The 25,835-nt window shown below is 44.8% G+C and overlaps 1 protein-coding gene across 4 annotated transcripts in view; it reads right to left on the bottom strand.

The window, feature by feature from the left end:
* The window catches only part of epha7 (eph receptor A7), a 93,128-nt gene that overhangs the window by 54,482 nt on the left and 12,811 nt on the right, over positions 1-25,835 (bottom strand). For all 4 annotated transcript variants that reach the window (XM_079352858.1, XM_079352857.1, XM_079352856.1 and 1 more), the window contains exons 4-5: positions 15,829-15,984; positions 5,148-5,483 (exon numbers count right to left, since the gene is read on the bottom strand). In XM_079352858.1, coding sequence (XP_079208984.1) covers positions 5,148-5,483; positions 15,829-15,984 — 492 coding nt within the window. The remainder of the gene's footprint in view (positions 1-5,147; positions 5,484-15,828; positions 15,985-25,835) is intronic.

The following is a 25,835-nucleotide window of genomic DNA, read 5'->3' on the forward strand; positions in this document are numbered from 1 at the left end:
GCAACAGACTGTGGCGTCCTCCAAGACGCCAAGAGGAGCGGACTGTCCGACTGAGGCAGCAAAACAAAAGTGAAATATTTGCTTCACACGCAAGGCGAAGGCACAGAGGCTTTCAGATCAAAGTCAAATACTTAACTCACATTCTTGTGCGCCTCAATGGCTTTTTTTTTTTCTCCCCCCCTCCTCGCAATGAGAGATTGTACTGAAGGGAATAGCCCGTTGTTCTCTTTGAATGTTTAAGTAGGCTGAGGGGGACTTTAACATCATGCAACATTCACACAGCGACGCACAACAAACGAAGACGAAGAGGAACGGCTAAAAATAAACACCAAAGATAACTGTTGGCTGTTTGTTTTTCTTAATTCCCTGACGTAATGAAAGGATTTAATCTCACTCACAAACCCAGTCAAAGCTGAATATTATGACTCTATTTCATCATTTTTGTTTTAATTTCTCAATGTAGGCCAAGACGTTTTTAACATTCAAAGACAAGCTCGTCTGAAGCTCCTTTTAGACATGAAACTTTCACAGAGAGTCAAGTTCACGAGAAACACCAGGAACACTTGCCGGAGCGGACTTTATTAAAGAAGTGAGTGTTTCATGAGTTAATACCTTCAGATCTAAATATCTAGTCTAATATAGATACAATATAGAGCTTGTTAAACTTGTTTTACACCGCAGGTCACACCAACACATTCACACACTGACGCCAGAGGAGCCACATCAGACATGTAGCTGCAGGAGATGAGGATCGAACCCCTGACCTTCCGATTTAGAGACGCACACCTGTACCACTAAGCAACAGCCTTAATCACATTAACAACCACATGTTTAAAATTCTGTTATTTTGTATTTGAAAACATTTTTGTCACGCTTTTATTTTGTATTTTTGTACAAAGATACTTTTCTTCATGTTTGGATATAAATATGCTTTTATTTTGAAAGAAGGAAAAGGGACTTGTGGTAGACAGAAGTTTACAATATTTATCTAAAAAATAGTCAAATATTCCACGTATTCCACGTTTGTACGTGGTTTTGAACGAAGACTAAGAATGTCTCTGTCTCATCAGATGTTGTCGAATAAAGACGATGACCTTGAAGGCACTCTGAGACAACTCCAGCCAGAGTCTCTTCACAGCCTAAATAATGCATCTGGCTGCCCCCCCCCACCCCACCCCCCCTGAGTGTAGCTGCTCTGCGCTGCTGGCTAACACACACAGTCAACATTCAAATCAATTTCCACCAGCTCTTCTTTTCACTCATTATACTTCTTACATGCTAAACCCCATTTCGATGGTTGGAGCAGAATGTGTATTCGGGCACAAACTCTACACACACACACACACACACACACACACACACACAGGTCCTGATGCCTTTCCCATAACTAATTTTAAATCCTATTTCCGTGCCCTTCTCCACAGTGTGTTTCTCTTTTTTTCTGGCTCAGAGATGTGAACAGCGGCTTGAATAAATATTAATGGTTATTCTACGAGCAGTGGCCACTCACAAGTGTGCTGGAAGAACAAAAGGCCTTGTTTACAAGTACGCTTGAGGAGAGCGAAGGCACAGAGAGCCTCCGAGGGCGTCTCTGTGCCACTATTGACTCACAATGGAGTGCTGATTGAAACACACTCTGAACTTCCAGCGTGTGACGACGGCGAAGACGGCAGAAAATCCGGAACATGACGGATTTCTATTCAGATGCTGCGAAGGCGACGACGAGAGCCGGTAGAAATCAAGCTCATGAACTAGCCGCCTCTACTTCAACTCGTTTTAAGACAGAGCTGAGAGGTAATTAAGTTTCTGGGAACAATAAGCACTCAGCACCTTGTGCAGCTCCAGACATTTCCTTTGGTGTAATTAGGAGAGGTGTGAATTCCTCATCAGATGGATCACCATCTGCATTCACACACTCCGTGTTCATTCCCCCAGCACCCTGCTCCGAGCCCACGTTCATGCTGAGTATCATGAAGGAGGAGGAGGAGGAGGGATGGACGAGAAAGCCTCTTCTTTTCCACATTTCTTTCAGTGCTACGGGCTCCAGCACCTCGCCAAGTAAAAGGTTAATCAATTCTGAATGATGAGCCATAAAAGCTTTAATAATGCAGTCATTCTCTAATGAGTGGTCCTGCATGCTTGCTCAGGAACGACCGATTGTTTTAGGAAGCTCCGATGGTGCAATTACAAAGCGCTCAAGCATTCCCTAACTGCCCGGAGAGCTCTGGACTCAGCGAGGGTCCAGTGAGCAGGACAATGAGCCCTGCAGCATGCAGCTAATGTCTGCTCCACGCGGGAAACAAGAGAGACCCGTCACACGGCCATCCAATCAACCTAATGCCGATTATTGACTCAAACCACAGAAGAAGCCTGGAGCGGTTTTGAATGTAGTTCAGCCATGTTGGTCAGCAGCTCTTTTTTTTCGTAGTCAAGTTCAATCTTCAAAACTTTACTTCACTTTTCTTTTTTTTTTTGTGTTCATATACTCTTCACGGCAACGGAAAATTGGTCACTGGGTGCAAACTGTCAAAATGCTGTTCCTCTGAAAATCAGGCACCAGGCACTTAAATCACCACATGTCAAGCTCTTACAGAAATCTCTTCATAGAGATCAAGACAAAGGTTAATTCACAACAAGGACGATTGAAGCAGGGCGAAGGCTCCCTATCACCCATCTGTTCCTGCAGGGGGCGCTGGAGTCCCATCAATGGCAGCCTCCATGCTGGAAATGCTGACTCAGTCTAACTATCAGTCAATCTAACGACAGGCTGAGATCTGGAGCTGAGGCGGGTTTTAAGCTCCTGTCAAAACTTTACAAGCCACCCTGTTACAGCCTGTCAATCAGGTCAGCTACACAACCTATTGTGAATCAATCAAAACCGATGAGTCATCAATAAATGTACAGTGTACAGTGCGCAGATTGAGCTAATACAGTAATACAGTTTCTGCTAATCATAGCTATTCCTTTATTGAACCAGACAGTAAAGAAATTATGTTTCTGCCGTAAAAGCTGAACTCTTTGAATTGGTGTGTGTGACTTCTGGTGTTTTTGAAAACGGCCTCTAGTGGACACTCGATGAACTGCAGGATTTTACACTTGCTCATCGGCTTTATTTTCCAACACCTGAGTTTTCAGCTAAGGTTGTCTCATATTATATGTGCAGCATATTTTTGTAGTCCACCACCAATCAAAAAATATATATGCATAAGAAAAGCTCCTGACGTTTATTGGTTCATTTGAATTAACAATAAAGTCTTTTTCTAAATTTATTGAAGGTGTTTCTGTTAACAAACCTTCGAGCCAAATCTGTAGAGGAAATTAGAAATGAGATTTTCTTTGACAGAAATCTACCATGAATCGTCCTGGTCTGATAAAATAAGTCGAGATTCACCGAGGAATGGATGAACCTTCATCCAAACAATGGCTCTCTTATATAACTCACATATGCCAATGCGTGAAACAACTCTAATAAACCAGTGCGTCTATTCTTCTGCACATTTGATTTATTCTTTTCACTGCCGTCTTCTGTAATTCCAGCCTTCATTTAGAGGTATTATCATGTCCCAGACGCGGCACATGAACAGATGGAGCGGGTCACCCTGCACTGAGGAGCGGCTAACCCTGAAGGAATTTGATTAGTCTGGGTTTCAAAGTGGGGTTTGGTATTGCATCATGGTCAAAATTGCGCTTCAGAGAGATAAGTCCCACCCACCACAATGAAGGACTCTGGGAGATCAAGGCGTCTTTGTCGTTTTAAAATAAAAATGAGCTAATTTTTGGAACTATTGGATATCAAACTGAACAAACAGAATGATTACAAACCTGACCTTCTCTGGCCAATTACACTGATTACAGTGTTATAGCGCTTTAATGGTGGCCACTCACTCAAAATAATAAACGTGACACCATCCTGGCCAAGCACGCCCCGCTTTTCACGATAGCTAATGGCTGAACACTCCACCCAGGGTTAACTGAGTAATCGTCTGTTGTCAGCATGCCACGTGTAATTATGAGTGAGTCAGAAAGAGCATGTGTTAATTGTTCTTTTCTGGCTTCTTTCCTGCAGGTCGTCCTCTTCCCAGCATCCTCGTGTCCTTGGCCAGGCAACCCCTCGGCGCATTCCAGCGCGTGTCTCTGTCACGAACGGAGCGCCACGAAATACATCATCCCCCAAACACAACATCCCACACACATCCATTCCACTCAACGCCTCCTCTCCCCCCGTTCAGACACAAACAAAGATAATGACTGCGTAATAGACTGGTTTTAGTGGCAAACGTCGGCCTGCAGAGACGCATGTTTTGATGAGAAAAAATAGCAGGTGAGCGGCTTTATTTGACGTTTAGGATAAGGGTTATATATCCTGCTTAAACTACAGTGCTCCCGTTGCACTTTCCTTCTTTTTAATCACCGCAGTCAGAACAGTCGCTCGGGCCAACTGTGTTTCATGGATGCTCAAGCATGAAAGAGGGAATCTTGTTGGGTGGATCCATAGAAATAATGAATAAAAACGGCTTTGGAGTTTGTCACTGTGAAATACAGCATTTTAATTACGTTAGATTCCCCTGAGAGCGAGCTGCACACACAGGCGTTGCTCTTTAGGCACCGCTGGGAGTCTGCACCATTGCTAAGCTAATAACGTCTGCCAACTGCAGTGCTATGCACGTTAAATTAATCTGGTTATATTATGGATCATATCAGATTGTGGTCATTAATGCTAATGGGGAATCATTACTGAGAGCTTTCAAAAAATTAAAGTGTCAGTGGTCATGTTATGAAGCCGTCAGCAGGAGGAAAGTGTGAGCTGTGCACAGACTGGTGTGAGCCAAACATTTTGCAACATAAGCTTAAAGGATCAACGCTGGTGGTTCACGTTCTGTTTGAAGATCAATACTAAACCCATGACTGTGTGTTAAGTATCAGACTGAGGTCAGGACGTTTGTCCAACGTAGGGACATGTCTTACAATCGAGACGCTTAAACAAAGACTCCCACCGTGGTGGCTCTTCTAAAACGCTGAGTCATCATGTCAAACTCAAAGTGTAATCAATGACGAGAAGCTTCGTTTCCGCCACGTGACTTTTTGAAAGGAGGAGCCTTCACGACAAACAAAAGCAACAACGTGAAGACACAGCTTCGTGTTCTTACCTGCTTGTCCGGTGGCGATGCTAACCGCTGCAAACAGCCTCTGCGTGCGGCTCAAGTCTGACACCCCGTTGACGGCCTCCACCTCGAAAGTGTAGTTAGCGTGGGCCAGCAGGTCCAGGATGGTCACATAAGTGTCCACTAATCCTGACTGAGCGGGGGAGAATCCCACATTAGGCCCACATGGGACACACTCCTCGGGTTCCCAGCTGCAACGCCGGCAGATAACCCTGTATGTGACGTCGTTGCGGCCGCCGGTGTCGGCCGGCGGGCTCCACTCCAGGCTGACGGTGGTCTGGTTGATGTTGTAGACCAGGTTCTGTGGCGCTGAGGGAGGTCCTGTCAGAGGTGGACACAGAGGAAGCCTGAATTAAATAACTGGGTGCTAAGGAAAGTGACAGCCAAGAATGTGCATTGACTGGATCTGTGCTTTCACTGTTCTCTGAGAGAGAGAGAGAAAAAAACACAGTATTGGACATGCCAGCTCCAGCCCTGGAGCCAAAGTCTCACACTCAATTATAATAAGACTCAGATCGAGAAAAAAAAAAGAAAGGAGCACAGGTACACTGAGAGGAAGTGAGCTCTGGCAGGCACCAAGGTCAGTGTTAGAGGGCTGTGAAATCAAAGAGTGCAGCCCCGAGTTTCAAAGGGAAAATCATTTTCACAGTCAGAGTTCATGCAGCACTGTTTTTATGTCTTACTTTTTAACACAACAGCACACCCACCCGAACCAAAGGCCTTTTATTTCCCCCAGTTCACCATCCTGCACGCTGTAAGACCTCAGGACGACATGTAGATATGAAGCAAGTTCTGTTTCTGATTACAGTCTGACCGCAGTATGTTCACGACCATTAGCACTTTAGAACAAACAACAGAAGACAAACGTGCAATTTATCACCTCGAGTGAGTCCTCGAGCTTATCTTGATGTTATAGGATATAAAATGACACAATACTCTGTACTTATAAGAACAGGTTTAACACGTAGACCAGCTCCTAGTTACGCTGCTTTCAGCTCAGACTACCTTGATCGCTCCCTCCCTCTCTCTCTTTCCCTGTGCATTCACATCACTTTAGTGCGTGTCTCTCTCTGTGAACATTCATGTACTGTGTCAGTAAATGGCCACACACTTGCCTCACAGGCCTGCTGCTAACTTTGTGTGCACTTTACAACGCGTGCAGGAGTTGGTCTGTTGCTCTGATGTGGAACCGGCGACTGCAGAGCAACAACGCGAGCCTGTCACTGTTGAACACTACAGCTTGTAGTGCACACGAATCAAACGTACTGCTGTCACAGCACATTATGTAAAGACTGTGATCCTGCAGGTTGAAGAAATATACAAAGTCAGTTCCATAATTTAAAGTAGGCATTATTCAATTTGATGGCTAAATATGTAAAAGCACAAAAACAGGAATCCCCCCCTTTTAAGGCAGCCTGATGTTTTAAATCTTTAAAGGAGCTTTTTTACAGTGCACTCATGCATGCAGAAATAGCTGATGATTCATCCAGATGGACCGAGGGCTTTGTTTACACAACGATTGTTAACAGCATAAAATCTGCAGCTGGTATGGAAATGATTGAGACATGGTTACACGGTCGGACAAAATGCTTAGCCGGCAATCAAGAGAGAACGCTACAGACGAGAGAGAGCGGCGACACTCTGAGAGTCGTCCTGATATACGGCATCCCAGCTGGAGACAGCAGCTTCTCTGGGCTTCCTCGGGAAGGTATATCATACAGACAGCAGGACACTTAAGGTTCATGCTTCCAAAAAAAAAAAAGACTCTGACTCACTCAGAATTTATGGACTAGATATAAACCTGGATTATCACCGATCTCTAACTGCCATATACAATTTGAAATGACATCCAACAACATCGAGCTCCGCGGCATCAGAGGCGCACAGCACCACAAATAACGTGCCTGTAAATGTTCTTATAATGGCAAAGAGATTATCTCATCCCATAAAACAATGAATAACAAATTGCTGCTTTCATCTTTCAAATTCCAGACTGTTGGTTTTTACGGTCCAGATGTTGGAAATAAATAAATTCCCGACATCGCAGTAAAGATTATAGGACCACCGAACATCTCCACTTTGTTTTGTGGAAGATTTTTAAACTGTTCTGTTTCCATAGGAAATGTTTTTGCAGTTAATCTTGGGGAGGAACCTTTCCCATCATTAAATCTGTCACAACAAAAAAAAACAGGTCATGCATATGCAAAGTGGTAAAACAGCTATGACAATATCCAGGCTCATTAACACAGCACTTAGTTGTTGTTGTGTTTTTTTTTTCCTGTTCCTCTCTTTACGAGTGAGGGCTCGTCAGGCTGAAACATCCATATTCATGATTATCGAGGGAGATAAGAGACGGACTGTGGACGGGAAGATGAAAGAGCCACCTGTGGCAGGTGAAGTGGAGACGAGTGACTGCTGATAGCGCCACTCCACCGCGCAGCCTTGGCACTGACACTCGACCCTCGCTCTCAATCTTCCTCTTGGACAAGGAGAGGCTGTGCACGCCCACGCACACACACACACCCTCCACCTCAGGTTCGTTGTTTCCCTTCCAGCATGTCCATGGCCACAGTTAGCGATCCCGATAACATCTCATTTTGCTCGCGCCTCTCTCAGTTTGGTCTCAGGTGCCGCACATCAAAGCGGTGATTTCTCAAACAAAGGGAAATGAGATTAGACTGACTCGGGATCAGTCTGACCTTTTGTCTTGGGTCTTGCTTTTTCTTGCATGCTACCCTGCAATCACTGCCCTTCTTCCTCAAGAGACCTCGGCATGCTTCACACGAAGTGCATGTCGGATCGCATAACGTCGACTCTCTCAAACTCACTTTCCTGCTGCAGGACTGGAACAGCGTCTGACCAGTTTTCTAACTTTTCCTCACAGACGATCCAATGTGAGAAAAGAGCTTATTGAGAAGGGCTTGTACCTTCTCTGTTAAGCTCTTTGTATCATTTGTAATACTTCAAATGTAAACTGCCATGCAGACAACAACAGGAAAAAAAACCATACTTAATTATTAGCCTTTTATTGCTGTAGTTTGTATGGAGTCCAATCATTAAAAATACAATCTTTGTCAATACTGAATAAAAGTCCCCTTCGGTCAAAAATGTCAATTTATTCTTTTTGAAGTTACCAAGTTACATGACTCATGTTCATTAGTAGTTATTGAAATGTCCATTGTCATGTCATGTCCACCGAGCGCCCGGTCGCTTGCTGACTGCCGTGTGTAACGCAGATCTCTCACTAGAGGGGGTTTGTGGCGCTCGTTCACACCAGAGTCTGCGTGGTTAGCGGTGTAACGTTATCGGGCTGCAGCGTTAGCCACGCATACCATCATCGCACGCTCGTCATAAGGTGAGAAATGCTACATAAAAAGTAAGTGCATATTTCTGATGGCACCATAAAGTCACTATTGCTAGCTTGACCATGCTAGCCCCGTGTCTAAAAACCAGAGGGTTATCTGGATTGTTATACGTTTATGCATACAATGACGAGGCCGCCAAGAGGTTAGCAGAGAGAGAGCTTGATCATCAACGTTTTTGAGGAGAGACTTTCTAAAGAGAACAATATGACGCATCAAGACCAAAACGACACACAAGACTGAGCTTGTGGGAAGCTAGGGGCAAAAACGTTCCAGAGACTTTTGCCAAGCTTTTAAGTGTGGCCACTTCTAACAGGTACGTTTCATTTTGGACACGGGACCGGGACACGTAACATGACCCAGATTGTTTGAGGCACTCTGAACTGCTCTACCTTTTCTTCTCCTCCTGCCTCGGCGTCGCTTTGTGTCTCTGAATATGCCCGGCCTGGACTCGGGGAATGTGAAACTCGTCTGCCCCAACGTCACCTGCAGCACAGATCTGCACCTCATCCTGAGCCCTGTCTGTCTGTCTGGCTCATCCTTATAGCTCAAGGGCTTGTCGCTCTGCCTCTTCTCTTTTTTCTGTCTCTCACTCCCCCACTCCGTCTTATCTCTTCCTGTTCTCTCCTCTCACCCCTCCTCCCAGTCAAGTTTCATTTCACGGATTAGCCTGCCACAGCCCCCTCAGCCTGAAATGTCTCAATCAACTCGCTAGCTTCCCTCCGCTGCTGCTGCTACTGTGAAAAAGCAAGGCTGAGCATGTGTATATGTGGTTGTTGAGCATAAACATGGAAAATGTGCATGCACCGTTTTCTGCTACATCATTTGCATCCTAACATGAAGCAGATTTCAGAGCAGAAACTGTGATTTTGTGTCATAAACAAAGAAGTCCAACGTGTGAAAGAAGTGAAAAACTGTCTTTAATGCACAGATGTATTCGATAATTGACCGAACAGAAAATAGCCCAGAAGCTGATAATTTTTAGGTCATGTTCTAAAGCTCGTCTCCACTCCGTGCATGGCTCTGAGACCTGAGTAAATCCGAGCTTAGGAGAGAAGAATCCGGCGCTTATCGGCCCTGAGAGGTGCTCGGGGCTGCCTTAACCCTGCACAGCCTATTAGCTGACTGGGCTCTAATTGGGGAGCTGTGGGGAGAGGGGCGGCAGGGGTGAGTGGTATTCAAATCACCCATGAGGTAATCCTCACTCTACAAATGTGTGTTGTGACCCCGTGACCCAGCTCCTAATGATGTGGCAGAAAAACCTGTGAGGGAAGCCATGCAGAAGAAGAGGAGAGCTCGGGGAAGAGATTTCTGTAATCAGGCTTTTTTATTTTATTTTTTATTTTTTTTATCTTCGCAGTCCTGGGATTCCTGAATCTGTGAGCGAACTGGTTCCAATTCATATTTGCAGGACTCTTGAATTTATCAAGTGGACGCAGGTAACATGCAGCATTTTGAGTTTACGTGTGCATGACCAGGACAGAGACGCAGCTGCTTGATTTATTTCTAATCATTTGATCATAGTATAACTTGTTTAAATAATTGTTTACATTTTTCTGTATTTTTATGATTTTTTTGTAAATTCAATATCCTTTTCTTAAATCTTGAACATTACATTTTTACTGGACCCTGGTCACTTTTACACTTTACACACTGACACTTTACACTGTTTACAGTTTTCTATTCTACATTTATTATTTTGTACATCCAAATAACTCCTTTTATTTTTTTAAATTTGATTCTATTATGGCTAAACTGAGTGTTTATTGTTATGGATTGTTATTGCATGGCCTGCGGAACAGTCCTTACATGTCACTGCACACCTGTATGAGCACGTGACAAATAAAACACCTTGAATCTAACTTTAGTACATTTTAATCTGAGCCCATGCAGATATCTGAGCGGAAGCTGCACAGCCTGGCGGGAGAGAGCTCTGGGTTTGTCGAGTTGAAGGGATGGAGAGGGTTCATAGCATGAGCAGCTCTCACGTTAAAGGGTGCATGTTTGCAAAAGTCACAAAGTCTATCTGTCGCTCGCCTAAATCTGGTCTGTTGAAGGTGGAGACGTTGTTTGTAGTTGTCAAACATAGCCCATAAGGCAGGTTCCATCAGAGGGGGGCTTCGCTGAGCACCTTTGATTAGGGTACATGTATTGTGTGTGTAAGACTGCAGATTGATTGACTTATAAATCTGAGTAACCACACAGAAGTCGCAGACCCATCAAGGGGGAAGTGTTGGTGTTTGAAACATTCGGACATTAAATCAGGATGTCATTGCTGCAGCACAATCCTTCAGGGGGAAATACCCCCCCAAAATAAGAGAATCAAAGAACCGACACTTCCTGTTTTTACCCCTCACAGGCTGAGTTTGTTGTTCTCAGTGTCTGACAGCATCACAGAAAAGGTCCCTACAGAGACAGACATTTTCTTTGAAGAGTAAGACGCTGACACAACACCTTTCTCTTCAATGCTGCCAAACGCCACAGAAAATAATACACATTTGAATTCAACGTGAACAGAAGCTTCTTAACTCCACCGGTTTGTTAGTTAACATGATATGAGGTAAGATACATTCTTTTGTCTGCAGTTACAAGAGAACAAATAAAAATCAATAAGAGCAAACACAACATCATCACATAAGAACAGCTTCCTGCAGTGGTGACATAGTGCACAGGCCCATGGCACATCCTACATTAGCTGTTATCTATCATCTAAACCACTTCTCCCAATGTGGTGTGGCGGGGGCTGGAGCCGATTCCAGCTGTCACTGGGCGAGAACGCCAGTCAGTCACAGGGCTTACAGCCAACCAATCACACCTTCATTCACACCTATGGGCAATGTAGAGTCACCTACGGACGTAACGAGCATGTCTTTGGACTGTGTGTGGAAGTCAGAGTACCCGGAGAGAACCAGGGAGAACATGCAAACCCCTCACAGACAAGCTCCTGTTTGATTTGAAGCAGGAACCTCCTCACCGCGAGGCAACAGCCCCACATGACCTGTTATTAAAGGACACCGGCACAGATTGGTGTTCATGTGGTCTGTTGTTGTTTGTTGTAGAGAAATCGTCATGGTTTTCACCTAACCCTTTAAAACACACGAACAGACTGAATGACAAATATTAAAAACCTCCCTTAATTAGAGAGCGGAACAAAAACTTGCTTTAACAAGTCTGAGTTAAGAAAGGTGTAGACGCACATTTAGACAGGTTTGAAATATGGCAAGACTTTAAAACTAAAACTGAATGCTTCTGAAAATCGGACTCTGTTGCTTCAAACTTCAAGTCCTGCCGAAGTGAATTTAATCCGCAGCTTCTGGTGACAGTAGAAGAAGAAGACACACTGTAATGCGTTCAGATATTGATCTGAAACCTGGTAGCAACACTCGCCTCTGCAGTCTGCAGGCCTTGCACACAGTCCCCTAGCAACTCGAGGCAGGACAGACCCTCTGATGGATGTCAACTTGTTGAGATGGCACATTTTTAGAGGGGGAGGGAGGAGGAGACGCCTGCACACAACTGCCCTTTTCAGCCCCTTGCCTGCACCCTCGCCGCTCACAGCTGTTGCATGATTGATGCCCACTCCCTAACTTGTCAGCAGCTCCTCTCCCTGCAGCCTCGTCTGCGGAGACAAATTCCTTCCCATTGCGGCCCATATATATCTCATTTTGTTCACAACTTTGCATATGAATGGACAAACGCTCAACAAACAAAAGCATGTCTTCCATCCTCTTCCACCCCCTCTCAACACTTACAATGTATTTTAAGCTATGTGTTGTTTTTGGTACTTCTTCCCTCATCTTTATTCAGTGTGGATTTTTTTTTCTTTATGTCCCCACATTACATCTTCATCTCATTTCCCCTCAAATCCTCATCGACACATTCTTAATCTCTGTGTGCCAGAGATCCATCTCACTGTTTTGTTAAGGCCTACGATATGGTCGCTTTACAAACCCCTATTTAAAAAAATCTGTCAATCAAGCTATTTACTCAGGCAGTGCAAATTCATTTTCAATTACTATTCACTCCTGGTCCGGATAAGGCCTGAAAAAAGGAAATCACAGTGACTATTGGTCACAGGGACTTAATCCGACGATGAATGGGGAAATGCACGTACAGAGCGCCGTGCAGAAATTGTGTCGGGTGAATGAGAAGGGCGAAGCTTTTCATACGAGTTAAAAATACATATTTACATATAATGGTATGGGGTCATCAAGTGTAGACCCCGAGTTAATGAAAATGAATAATGGAAAGTGTGCATTAGGCAACTTCAGTAATTACTGTGCTACTCGGCCAAGGTGATTATCCCGAAGGGAACGGCCAGAGGACAAAGAAGTGGGAACTTTCTCCTGCCCTTGATCAGCCGGAGATGTCAGAGGGAAGCGTTAACTTCAGATTAGGATGGTTGGAGAAGTGAGTAATGGACCTGTCTTCTAGGACAGGATGTCTATTGCTGCCTCTGTGCTGCACAGACAAGACAAGCTCCTTGCTACTTTGTGGTTGTTGGACGGCCTCAAATCTTCTTATAGCCTGAGTTCTGTCCTTGTTTTTGGGATTAACAGGGAACTCCTGCAAACTAGGCCCCTATAAAAGTAATAGGTACAGAAAGTTTGGGGGTTGCTTCAGTAAAGGCTCAGAGGGAGGAGCAGGATGTAATCACTTAAACCACGTCTTTAATGTTTTAGCTACTGACAGACTCTACCTGTCCTACCAGAAAGGATCCTTCGACAGAGATAGACTTTCTGTACAATGGTAATGGTGACATCACCCACTATAAAGCCGCCAGACTCTGTGACAACAATAGGGATTTAAGCTTGTAACACACAACAGCTTTTGGTGTACTACTACCTCTTTTGAAAAGGGTGTAGGGTAGGAGTGCACTAAAAAGTCCATTCTACAAATCAGACAAAGAACTCCCTATGTAGCAACATTGGGAGTACATTAAAGTCAGTAGTTGACTTTATAGTGCACTCATTCCTTCTTCCCTACATAGGGAGCTCTTTAGTAGACTATATAGTGCACTCATTCCTTCTTCCCTACATAGGGAGCTTTCTGTAGTAGACTATATAGTGCACTCATTCCTTCTTCCCTACATAGGGAGCTCTCTTTGGTAGACTATATCGTGCACTATAAAGTAATGAGTGATTTCGGACACAGCCTGCGCCATTTCAACATTTGGTGGAAAATAACACTCAATCAGAGAGTCCGCTAACTAACGCAAATTCTTTAACAGCAAGCTAAGCTTAACAAGAGGGGCTGATATTTAAGGATGGATTATGCTTCTGGGAATAGCTCATAAATGAGAGTGATAATTTATCTTTTACAAGTTTAAGATGTTTTTGGATCCCTTTATCTCACCAGCTGTTTTAATTAAAAATGCTGCCTGATGATATATTTTCACTTATATAAGAGACCTAGAAGCGGCAGCAGTGTCAACACAGAAGTAAAGCTGAAAAGTCTGAGATGAGGTGAAAACTTTTGAGGGCTGCTATAAATTATTTATTAGAGAAGAAATCACTGTTGGGCACATGAAATAAACAAATCAGTGCACGGATATCAGGGCAGGTAGAGACAGAGATGCTGCTCGGCAAGCTGCTCTAAAAACTCCCATTAAAGACAAGCAATCATTTTCATATGATATTTACGACAAGAAATCTTAACTCTAAGCCATATAATCCTCTCTTTGGAGCTCTGATTTAATGCAAAGACAAGTCAATGCAGAGTTATGATATCTCAGCAGCAGTCTCTACTCAAACACACACACACACACACTTTACAGATTCACACACACACACACACACACACACACACACACACACACACACACACACACACACACACACACACACACACACACACACACACACACACACACACACACACACACACGTTACAGATTCATACGTGGCCTACTTTGGGTGTTGAGGTGAAAAGCACAGCAGAAGGCTGATTGTTCATGCAGTGTCTGTTTTAGCTGTTTGTAATCAGAAAAAGCTACAAAATAAATCTGAGAATGATTCCCCCTCTCCTCTTCATGATGGAAACGTGTGAAAAGAAACGATGGCTGCCAAGAAATTGTCATGCAGGTAGGACAAAAATACCTCTATGGAGAGGCATTTCAAGGGGGCGCCACTGAGCCATGTGTTTTACTGATATTTGATAATGCATCGGACACACATTCAGGGTGGCTACGTGTTTACTCAAGAGGTAAAAAGGCAAACGCCTGAAAGTACAGGATCCCTGCCGAGTGTCAGAAAGGTGCTGGCATCACACATGCATAACTGAAGAGGATTAAATCTTTAATTCAGAAAAAAACAGAGCACACGTTTATTTTCTTGTGTTACTGCAATCCTCCTCTGTTCAGAAGATTCTTTTGAACTTTTACCTGAATCATTTAGAGGGCCTGTTGTAAAAGAGCAGACATCTTTGAATTGCATTTTCCTAAGTTGATTCATGTTCTGCTGAAGTTCCTTGTCAGCTCACCCAGCTGACATCAATGTATCGGCCAAAGCCAGAATGAACTGTGACACTGCTGCAGCAAGTCAGTCTGCACAAGAGAGTGAACAAGTTTCGACAGATTGCACGTGTAATAAAAGGTTAGCCTGAACATCGAGAACAAATGAATGAATGCATTTGAAGACACGTCAGAGTTGTAGAAGCTGCAGTCAGCAGCTTGAAGGCCTGTCCGGGTTTTGTGATACATTATCAGTAGAATGAAGGCACACAGATAAAGGGGCAAAGATTATGTTTAGGGGCGCTGTTTACCTCCTGAGATAAAGCAGAGAGCTAACATTTGCCCCCCCCCCCCCCCCCCCCCCCCTCGTGCACAGTAGCTGCGGGTAAAACATTCAGCAGCACTGTGAAATAAACATGTTTGAAAAGGGATTTGAAAGCCAACGAGCCCCACCCTTCACTCCAACTCCCTGAGCCTGTGTAAATAAGCCATCAGAGACTGTCACACGACTGTTACACTGACCAGGACAAATGAAGACGCAGGGTGCTGCCTGGCCTGCCGCCGCCACCGCCGACTGTAATTGCAATCTTTCAGACGGGAAATGGCAAATTGCTCCTCTCATCATTAGCAAGCAGCTAAGACAGAAAACAGACATGCAAGCCTGCAAACATAATTATAATGACACAGTGGGAGCAGCACTGGGAACACATCTGGGGCTTTCCTGAGCCCACTGCTGACTGGCTCAACAGGTCACAAGTGGCTTTTTTTCCCCCTCGCATGAGCGGCTGTTTAAATTCAGATCCTGGAAAGCGATCCGTTCTGTGTTTACTTAGCAACGGCGGGGCACACTTACTTGTGCAAGCCACAGACGGAGGGTCAGAGAGTGCTCGGTAGTAGCCGTCCTCGCAGTCACAGCGCCACGAGCCCTCGCGGTCGTTGAAGCTGTGCGCCGGACAACGAGAGCACTGAAGGTCCTGGGAGGAAGACTTGTAGAAACCACGGCCGCACGCTGTAAAGAAAGAGAGAATGATGTCAAGGCACAAAAACAGAACAGAGACAGAGAGCCAGGGCCAGGAGCAGATTTATCATAGCTGTTGGAGCAGATCCATTTTTTTGGTTTATTGTGTGATCCCTGATTGGAAGAGAGAGTTGTGGTAGCATGTTCACTGAGAACAAATGTCCGGTTAGTAAATTTAGCTTCAGTCATGTCATTTCTCTGAGTAATCTCAAATTGACATTCAGTATCCTCAAAATCTGAACAACCTTGAAGTTATATACCTCATGTAAGTTGTGCCCCAACTACAACTTACAAAAACGACTCTTAGTATAAAAAAGTAGTCTGCAAACAACAACCACTGCCCCATCCCCCGCGCATTTTCACCATCTGCTAAGAAACACTACTTCAGGATGAAAGACAGAAGTCACAATTTTTTTCTCTTTTGCAAACTGTTGACGGCTCTCGCATTGTTCATTTCTTAAAGGTTCATAAAAAATATGCAAGCAACACCTTGTCGCAGCAGCACTAATGAGTTCAGTTTTCAGGGGAAACTGGGTAGCTGCAGAGAAGACTCTCTCCTCATTGGTTTTCCAACAACACCTGATTATTGTTCAAACTACTTGCTGACTAGCAGTGATGCTGGATTGAAATGTGTCAATGACCCAGGGTCCCCTCAGATGTAAACACGGCCATGATGGTATCAAAAAAAAAAATCAAAATAAAGCCTCTTTCACCAGAAAGTGCACACACTGCTCAAGTTCTCACAGGGTTTTTTTTTTTATTTAGTAAAGCCAGCTAAGCCGGGTTCACACAGGCAGACATTCACTGATGATCTCAGCCGTCATTACAAATCACTGAATGTCTCCAGGTGATATTAGTCCTGTGCAAACACAGCCTGAAAGAGTCCTCACTTCACACCTGAGTTCCCATCATGAGTGAGACATGACAGAACAAATACCTGAGTTCACTAATTCAAGCAGCCGCTGTCTGAATGAACATGCCGCCTCAGGCTTCATCACGGCAGCCCGAGCCAGGAAACAGCATCATGTGGAAACATCAGCCCAGGGATGAAGCACAGCCGCTCACTTTGAAAGGAAAATAACTACGCTATTTTTTGTTTGGATGGATCGCCGGGTCAGCAAAGAGGTCCGGCTTGTTTATAACTGGTCCTATCTCTGAGAGGAAACATTCCTCAGCAGAGAGATAAGAGAGCACAAGGACTCGGATCGTTTCAACATCGTACCTTTGACCAGGACAGTAAACAAACAAACTCAGACTGATATGTGTAATCAGGACGGAGTCTGCGCTGCCTGTGTGCAGAGAAAGTCGTCAAAGAAATGCACACGGAAACTCCGATAACTCAAACACAAACCTCCCCAAAGATCCTCAGGACTCAAGAGAGCCTTTAGCAAGTGGTGACGAGGACTAAATGGAAACAACAAACAAAATATAATGACTCATCCACCAACTGACCGGGAATCACAGGCATTCAGAAACAAAGAAGAGGCTGGGCACTTTTGAAACCCGGGATCTTGTTTTACCTATTTTAGGGGGTTAACAGGAAAACGTCTTCAGATGCAAACGGGCGAAAGCGCGGTCTTGTTGTGTTTTGGCTCTTTGTTTACGTGACGTCTGCGTTTTGGATGACTGAAACAAATGTTTTAGAAACCAGTTCCAGAGTGCAAATGTTTGGAAATGATCCGGTGTTCTTCGACATGGACACTGGAAATACTGGAAAACACATGCAAATGAACAGTCCAAGTCGATAGCCACACACGAGTCGATGGGCGACGACAACAACAATGGCAGAATCCTGTGTTTGGTTTGTGTTGCTCACTTTATCCGATTTAACAACACTTGCTCAGCACAGTGTATTAGTGTTGTAGTCAAGGCCACAACACGAGGCTGAGAGCATAAGTATCATTGAAAAATCTTCACCTTGTGTACATTGTCTGTTATTCAGTGAGACCCAAACATGCAAAAATGAGGACACTAAAATTCCCATTTAATGTTTAAATACCAGTAAAGAGTAAAAATACTGGCTCTGTTTAATGTGGTTTCAAAGACGACAAATCCTTGGTGAACATCTTTGTGCAAAACAAGTCTGAGCCTGTTGGGAAAACGAAATCTAAGGCACATGACGTGCCAAACAATCTGAGAGAAATCGATACTTCTGTGAATATCTCTGCATTCAAACTATGAAATTACACCCAGAATGCATCTTGCATGAGCCACTGGGTGGAAATGAGCAATGATTCTCAGACCTGCCATTTCACATCTCAGCTCTGCTTCTTCTTTATATCCGTTTTGCGGGGGGAATAAATTGGCCGCCACCTCCTCCTGTCACAGGTACGGGATAAGAAGGATCGAGGCATCTGAGTTTTCTTATTTTAACACTTCCAGAGCGCAGCCTGAAGAGAGAGACCGGGGCTCGGGGTATCCCCATTTCAGCGACATGAAAGCCCTGTCAGTCTCCATTTATCGCTCTGCCACAGCTTCATGAAACAAGACTCAAAGAGGAAAAAAGACGTGATTTTATCTCTAATCTTTCTTTACCTTTTCAAGTCGGTAATTGAAAACAGAGCCATGAGGAGGATGCAAGCTGTAGGTCATGAATGCTGACCAGCGAAACACACACACACACACACGTACAGAGTGTACTAGTGCTCACTCATCATTCTGCGCTTTTTTTTTTACCTTCTATAGAGCTCTGATGAGCGATAACACTTGGGAGGCAGACAAGGAAACCATCTCTAGTCGCAGTATCTGATACAAAGTGTAAACATCCCCCCCCCCAGATGTTGATAATGACACTGAAGGGCTTTCTCCAGCATGTTAAAGATCGCCTAGATCCCGTCTAAGGCCGCACTTTCTCCCACCACGCTGCGCTGTTTAAACATTCTGATAAGCCAGCGTGTCTGTTTGCCTTGGGGTTTGTGAGATCTCGTCTGCTGGCTGGCCGGTGTGCTGAGGGGGAGCGAGCCCGGCAGGGACCGAGGCTATCTCCCATCGAGACCAGCACTCCAGCAGACAACAGGATCCAGAGCCCAGATTAGGACGAGAGCGAGAGAGCCTGCAGCGGAAAATAAACACAAGTCTTCTGGAAAACTGTAATTTACTGCAGCTTCACTCAGCTTTTACAGTTTTTGTCTCCGTTGGATGACTTTTTTTTTTTTTTTTTTTTTTAACAAACAGGACCAGTTCATAAAACTCGACACTGATCCAATTTCAACTCTCTTTCCCCTCAAACCACACTGCTGTAAATCTGCCTGTGTTGAAATAATAAGATAGTTTATGTGTAAGTTTAAATCCACTTCTGCTCTAGACCTCTGAAAGTATGAAACGCAGCATTACACATCAAGTTACCTCGCTGACAGACTCCAACCAACACCCAACATCACAGAGGGCGTCAGTGGCTTTTACTAAAAACATAAAGTATAAACTTATACTGAAGTAAATCTGCTCCACCACCTCTCGGCCTCCGTACATGTGTGCTGGTGACTTTAGTCGTTGACACAACTCAGCGTTTAGCCTGCTGGCTAACACTGTGGAAGCAGACGTAGCGGTAAAGAAGAGAAAAATATCAACGTGGTGAGGTGAAAACGCCAAGCAGATGAAGCTCGTTCCAACACGAGGGTGAACCTGGAGGTGGCCAAGCTTTCTGCTGGAAAGGCAGGTGCCAAACACCAGCAGTTAGCTTTTGCTAGCTTGCTAAATAATGAGCGTTTCCATGAGCTAGCTTGCATTGTAGGTTCAGGCAGTAAATGTACATGGCAAAGAACACTTCTACTGACTTTACCTTTAAGAATCCTTTGTGTTCACAGCCTGACTGATTATCACGCTGCCCTCGTTTGCCCTTTTTAACTCTACAAGTCATGTCTACAAAGCTGCACCTTGTCTGTTATCAGCTTATCTGCACTATTTACTGACCGTCTGTACTGTGACAGGTCGAGCCTTTCACTCAAAGGCAGCTGGGTAATGTATGCATATGTGTGTAAGAGTGAATTCAAACACAAAGATGTCCAAGGGACACAGTACAGTTCATGCTCTCCTAGGGGTTGTTAACTCCCAGCATGCACAGGTCTCAGTCACATGACCGACGCCGAGGCCTCTTTCATGGTATTTCTTTGTGTTTTTCCAGACTCGGCCTTCGTGTTTGTCGGTGCGTCCGCTGGGTTTGGCACCCGGAAATGTTTACAGAAGCAACAAGGCGGCAAATGAGGCCTCAAAAAAAAAAAAAGAAGGAAAAAAAGCGAATGCCTACATCACACAAGCAAGTAAGTGTTTCTGCAGCTCTACCCCACACTGGAAGCTCATTGAGTGACAAATACAAACACAGGCGTCCAGGCTCGGCATTCCTGTCCCAGCAGCAGCAGCAGCAGCAGCAGAGTGCACACTGACTTGACGCTTGTGAGTTTCCGTTCCTGGCAGCAGCTGCTGGAGAGACGCTCTCTTAGTCGCAGACAGCGAGACGGGATGATAGTGAGAGAGAGAGAGCGTCCCTGCAGCGACACTTTCCTTCTGAGAGGAAATATCTACACAAGTCTGTTTACTAAGTAGCTTTCTTAAGTGACACAACGAGCAACTGGCACACGAACACGTCGACACGTTTAACCCTGTGTTCGGTCACGTCGATAGCTCTGCAAAGTTTTGGGGGTAAGCTGCATGTGTGAACGCAAACAGACGAACACTCGCTCAGACTTCCTCCTCGTGTTTTTTTTTCTGACTTTTGACATCTTAATGAGCTGAGAATGCAGCAGGATGTGATCAGGATGTTTAATTCCCATCGACATGCTGCATTATGTTTTCACCCTTTTCTCGTTGATATTCTGATTCTGTCACACTCAGTCAAATTCAAACGTTCTAATTTTTTCTATTCTTTTTTATTATATTTATTTTATTCTCTCATTTTTGCGTCACATGGTGGATAGAATCACCGCTCCAGCTGTGTTTGTGTTTTTACTTCAATGAAGTCGAAGAGGATCGTGCAAACTCCTGCAGGCAGATTGTTACAGCCCAATGTCGAGTGTGAGTTTTCGCACATTTGAAACTACCTGGCAAATAAACATATCAAAATGGTGCGATGGGAAGTTCAGCTCAGCTGGTAAAAGGATGAAGAGTGTTTCTCTTGTGGTGAACCGAAAACAAAAATGTGTTTCAAAAACACATTTTCAAACGGTTAACGCACCGCACAAAAGTCGAGACTCTTCTCCGTCTGCCTCCATGAGAGAACTAACAGCTCCACGTGTAATTACTTTTGTAAGGATGAAAAGTGTCCTTGAGTGAAAGGACAGTGTTTGTAAGCCTCCTTTTGGCAGAGAAAAACACGGACTAATGGCTTCCGTTTGTGGAGACGGACCCGTTAAAAAAAACTCTGCGACGCACAACAACAGCGGGCTTATTTACAACACTGAGAAATTAGTCAGTCCTCTGAGAAGCGGGCTGAGGTTAGGCAGAGAGAGAGAAGAAAAATACAAGTCTTACATTCCAGCTCGCTCCTCAGCAGCACACAGAGCCAGCATCTGTAATTTCCCCTTCCAGTGGTCAAGCTCTTTCATTCAGTGACGTGTGAGGGGGGGGGGGGGGGGGGGGGGCAGCAGCAGTCAGCATTTTTTTTTTTTTACAGAAAGAAGACGAGGAGCCTGAGAAAGGAGCCGTCCTCAGAGTGCTGGGATTGAGATAATCAAACTCTCACACTGTCCCACAGAATCAAACAAAGTGTCCTTATCTTATGCAGACACACACATATACAACAAAAAAAAAAAAAAAAAAGAGGGGGAAGTGGATTTCTGTATTTTTCTAAGATCTGCGTTTATTTCTTTTTTCCTCCGAGCTGAGCTTCTTAACATTCTTGGATTACATCCAGTTTCTCACACGCTTTGGCAGTGTCATGACACTCGGGGTGAGCGACAGAGAGGGGAGGGTGGGAGAGCGGCGATGACTCCTTACGCCACAGCCTGACATATCCCTTCCCCGGCCAAAATAGAAAATAATTATTTCCCCTGTCTGGGGGTGACGCCGTGGCACTTGATGTTTTTTTTTTTTTTTCTTCTCTCAGTTAATCTTGTGCCTTTGCTGACAGATCGGATTCCAAGTTTGCCCTTTAAGTTTTCTGTGTACTTTTCTGGGTCTCTGTGCAGTTGCTGGGGCTGCTTAGGAAAGTGCCAAAATACATCGACGGCCTCGAGAATTAAAATCTGTGCCGAGCCACAAAACCGAAGAACAAGCAGCGAAGACTACAACTGAGGAAAATGAAGAGGACAGTGGTTATATTTGCCTGACAAATGCGTCGTGGGTATTTTAGGTGTGAGGAGTTAGATATATATATATATATCCCCGAAGTACATCACTGCTAGTTTAACCTTTGACCATGTAAAACACGACGTGTAGAAAACAAATGTTGCCGTCACAGGTCCAATCACATACCGTCTTCACTTCATGAAGAAGTAACGTGATAACAGGCAGAGAGCTGGACAAAAAGATTCAGATTATTACAGGGAAAGGAGAGTGGGAAGAGAGGAGAGTTGGGATCATCACGGGGGGGGCAATCAGAGGATGAGGATACAGCCTGGTCGAGAAGCTAACATTAGCAGGATTAAACTCACATCATTTATCATCTCGGCATCTTTACGTTTCACACTCGCACAACCCTCGTCTGCACGACGTGCGTTAACGCCAGCGTGTGGTCGTCGACTTTGAGCTGTGTGATCCTCAGGGGCAGAAGAAGCTCTGAGGTGAGTAAGAGTTGGACTCAGGTGTCCGTTCTTGTTTACAATCCACAATTTTAATCTAGGTTACAATCCTAACGGCACGGAGGGCCGTAGATTCTCCCCATCTGTCTCAATATGTTGAGAGATCCCTGTTTTTTGGGGGGGTTTTTGCAAACTAGCAGAGCTGGAGTGAGAATGACTAGCGGGCCTTTCTGTCTCCATGGTCGTAGCATGATGAGTCCTGTCAGGGCCGCTTCCCCAGTCCCCCCCCCCTTTCTCTGACTGCCCTCCCGTCCAGCCTGATTATGTGTTAAATCCGCCCGCGTGTCAGGATAGATGTGGAAAGAATGCGTGCTGAGCGGAGCCGAGCGTGGCTGTGGAGACCCGGAGAGAGCAGCCTGGAGATAGCACCCCATTAGAGTGATAAAGAGGCAGAGGGAGGAGAGCAGCCGACAGGACCAACATGCAGGCCCTGCCGCTGATGAATGCCAGGTGGAACAGGTCAAGCGCGATAAAGGAAACAGTTTATTTTTCTTATTTAAAAAAAAACACCATAGCTTTCTGTAAAACACCAGCCACGGTCCGGCCTTTCTGATAGGAAAATGTCTTTATAAATATCAGCTGTAAACACAGGCCTGCTACAATGGGGAGCCTGTCCCTGTGGTTTACACGAGTGTGTCTCTGCCTTTGTCTGCACGCACCTCACATCCGACGCTCACATACAAGCCAGCCTCTGATCGGCCGCGGATAACCCCAGAAATCATCCTTTTCTGTATTCAGATTACACACAGAGATTACAGAGAACCTCGCTTTGCTACACAAACATGTTTTTCCCTCCGACTAATTTCCTGAAGAGGCCCCGTGGCAAGTGGTCCAAAGCTACAGACAAAAGCTGTGTGCTGAACCTTGACTTCAGAATATTTTATCTCTCATGTTTTTCTACAAATGTTTTTTTTTTTTTGTCATAACACACAAAGAGGCCAAACTGCCTCCAATGGGAGGCTGGATTACCAACCATGCAGAGAAGGGGCCCCCCCCAGGAACGAGGGCCCCCAGACGCTCTGGGTTAACTGTGTGTCCACGGGTGATGTTTGAAAGAACACCCACAACAACAAGTATCAGCACCTGATGTGCAGAGGATGTGTCCCCCCCCTCTCCCTGTAAGATCTCCTATCTCTCTTTATTCGTCCCATCCAATAAAGACAAACATCATCAGGTTTTCACGTGTATATAACCTGTGACCAGGCATTGGAATAATCAGACACAATACCCAGAGAAGAGTGGGTGGAGATGATGCACGCTCGCTCTCCTTGGCAGGTGAGTCTACCCACGCTAAAAAGCAGCCATGGACCTGATTTATAACGACGCTGTTTAAAGATCGTATAATGTGGCCGAGGATTTGGCACTTACAAACGATTGGACACCTTGTGCCGCTGTATGGACACACGTCAAATCGTGCTAAACCGGTTCTACCTTTAAAAAAAACAACAACAAAAAAAAAACAATGGAAATTTCTCCCTCAAATGCATCTGATTGTTTCGTTCACGCTGCAACTCGCAGTTCATACCGCCTTAAACATTCCCTGTCAGCTGTTTCAGAAATGCCCCGTGTCGAGCTGGATGCTCAGACAACCATGAAATGCTTTTTTTTTTATTTATTTTTTTTAACTCCTGCTTTATGCGTTTCAGTTTTTACTTTCAGGGCACACGATTAGGACCATGACCGTGCGTTACGACTGTCGAGAAGGATGTCAATAGCTCACACAGAGCTTATTTCTTATGCATTAATGTAGCCCGCAGCCTCTGTGTGTGCTGCTCTGATTAGATGTGACTTATGTTCTTTGCCTCAATAAATAGTCGGCCTCGGTGTGGACATTCATCAGCCTCTGTTTACCGCCATTTTATGCATACTGAACTGTGGCTGCATCTCTTTTATGGACTCAAGCCTGTGGTGTTTTCCTCTGCAATATACGAGGCAGTACATCTTGTGAGTTATTCCAAGAGCAACACAGGCTGGGGGAAAAAAAAAAAAAGTCGGAGCCGAGCGTGGTTCCTCTACTTGACGAGCTAAAGGACGGCTCGATTGATCTCACAGGTGATGCTTTGACAGAAATGAAGAGAACCTTGAAGACAGATGGGAGTTATGTCTGAAGCTCCCTGCAGAGAATGCCAACGTTTGGTTCTCCACTTTGCATCGCCTATTGTAAAATTATGCAAAGACTTCTCGTGGCGTCGTCTTTTGTTTGGGTTTAAACGTGCTTCCTTATCTGATCACAGGAGCAAGAAAGTCGGCAGCAGGTGTTTTTCGATTTCGCTCCCCGAAAAGACCGTTGCAGCGCTCTAAATCGTTTTTTTGTTTTTTTTCCATCAATAAAGAAAGAGATGCTCAGCAGCGAGGGGTTTGTTTTTTGTTTTTGCCTGCAGACATGTTAATCTACCACCTATGAGAGGCGAGGCGCCAAACCAGCTCCGGGAAACAGCGGCACATCGCACAAAGAAAAGGAAAAGAGCCGCAGAAAATCTCTTCATGGGACAGAGGTAGAGTTTCAATGTCATTCCCTTTCAAACAAGTTCATTTGGAAGGCGCCACTCGTCCCGTGGGCTTTGAAAGACGGAGGGACTCGAGGACATCGCTGCAAGAAGTCAGTTTAAAATAAGCTACTGATACAAAAGTTTAACACAGTTAAAGAAGCCGATGTCAAACTGTGCCGGATCCTCCCTTCACCCCTCACTTACTCCGAAGGGCTCAGTCTGGCTGCTGCTGAACTCCACACATGCAGACAACCCAGCCATTCATCCGAGGTACCTGTGCTTAGCGGGAGATAAGTAGCTTTCCACGAGAAACAAAGAGAAGATTAGCATTCCCTTACACTGTGTTGGAGGGCACGCGGCTTTGCCCTCTGAGCGCAGTGAAAACCCAAAGGAAGCGCCTGCTCGGTTGTTCACAGCAAAGATCAAAGCCAGACACTGATTAAGATATATGAAAAATTTAAAGCTAACATCCTCACTGCCGAGCTGAAAGTGAGGCTGCAGCCAGGCCTCAAAGTGCAACCTTAGAGTGCAGCAGTTTGGGAAAAAACAGCAAACTAATGAATACTTATCAAGTTAAAGGTGCATTCCGTTGTTTTTTTTTTACCCTCATATTTAAGGGTCT

Source organism: Symphodus melops, assembly GCF_947650265.1.
Source record: "Symphodus melops genome assembly, chromosome: 1".
NCBI lineage: Eukaryota > Metazoa > Chordata > Actinopteri > Labriformes > Labridae > Symphodus > Symphodus melops.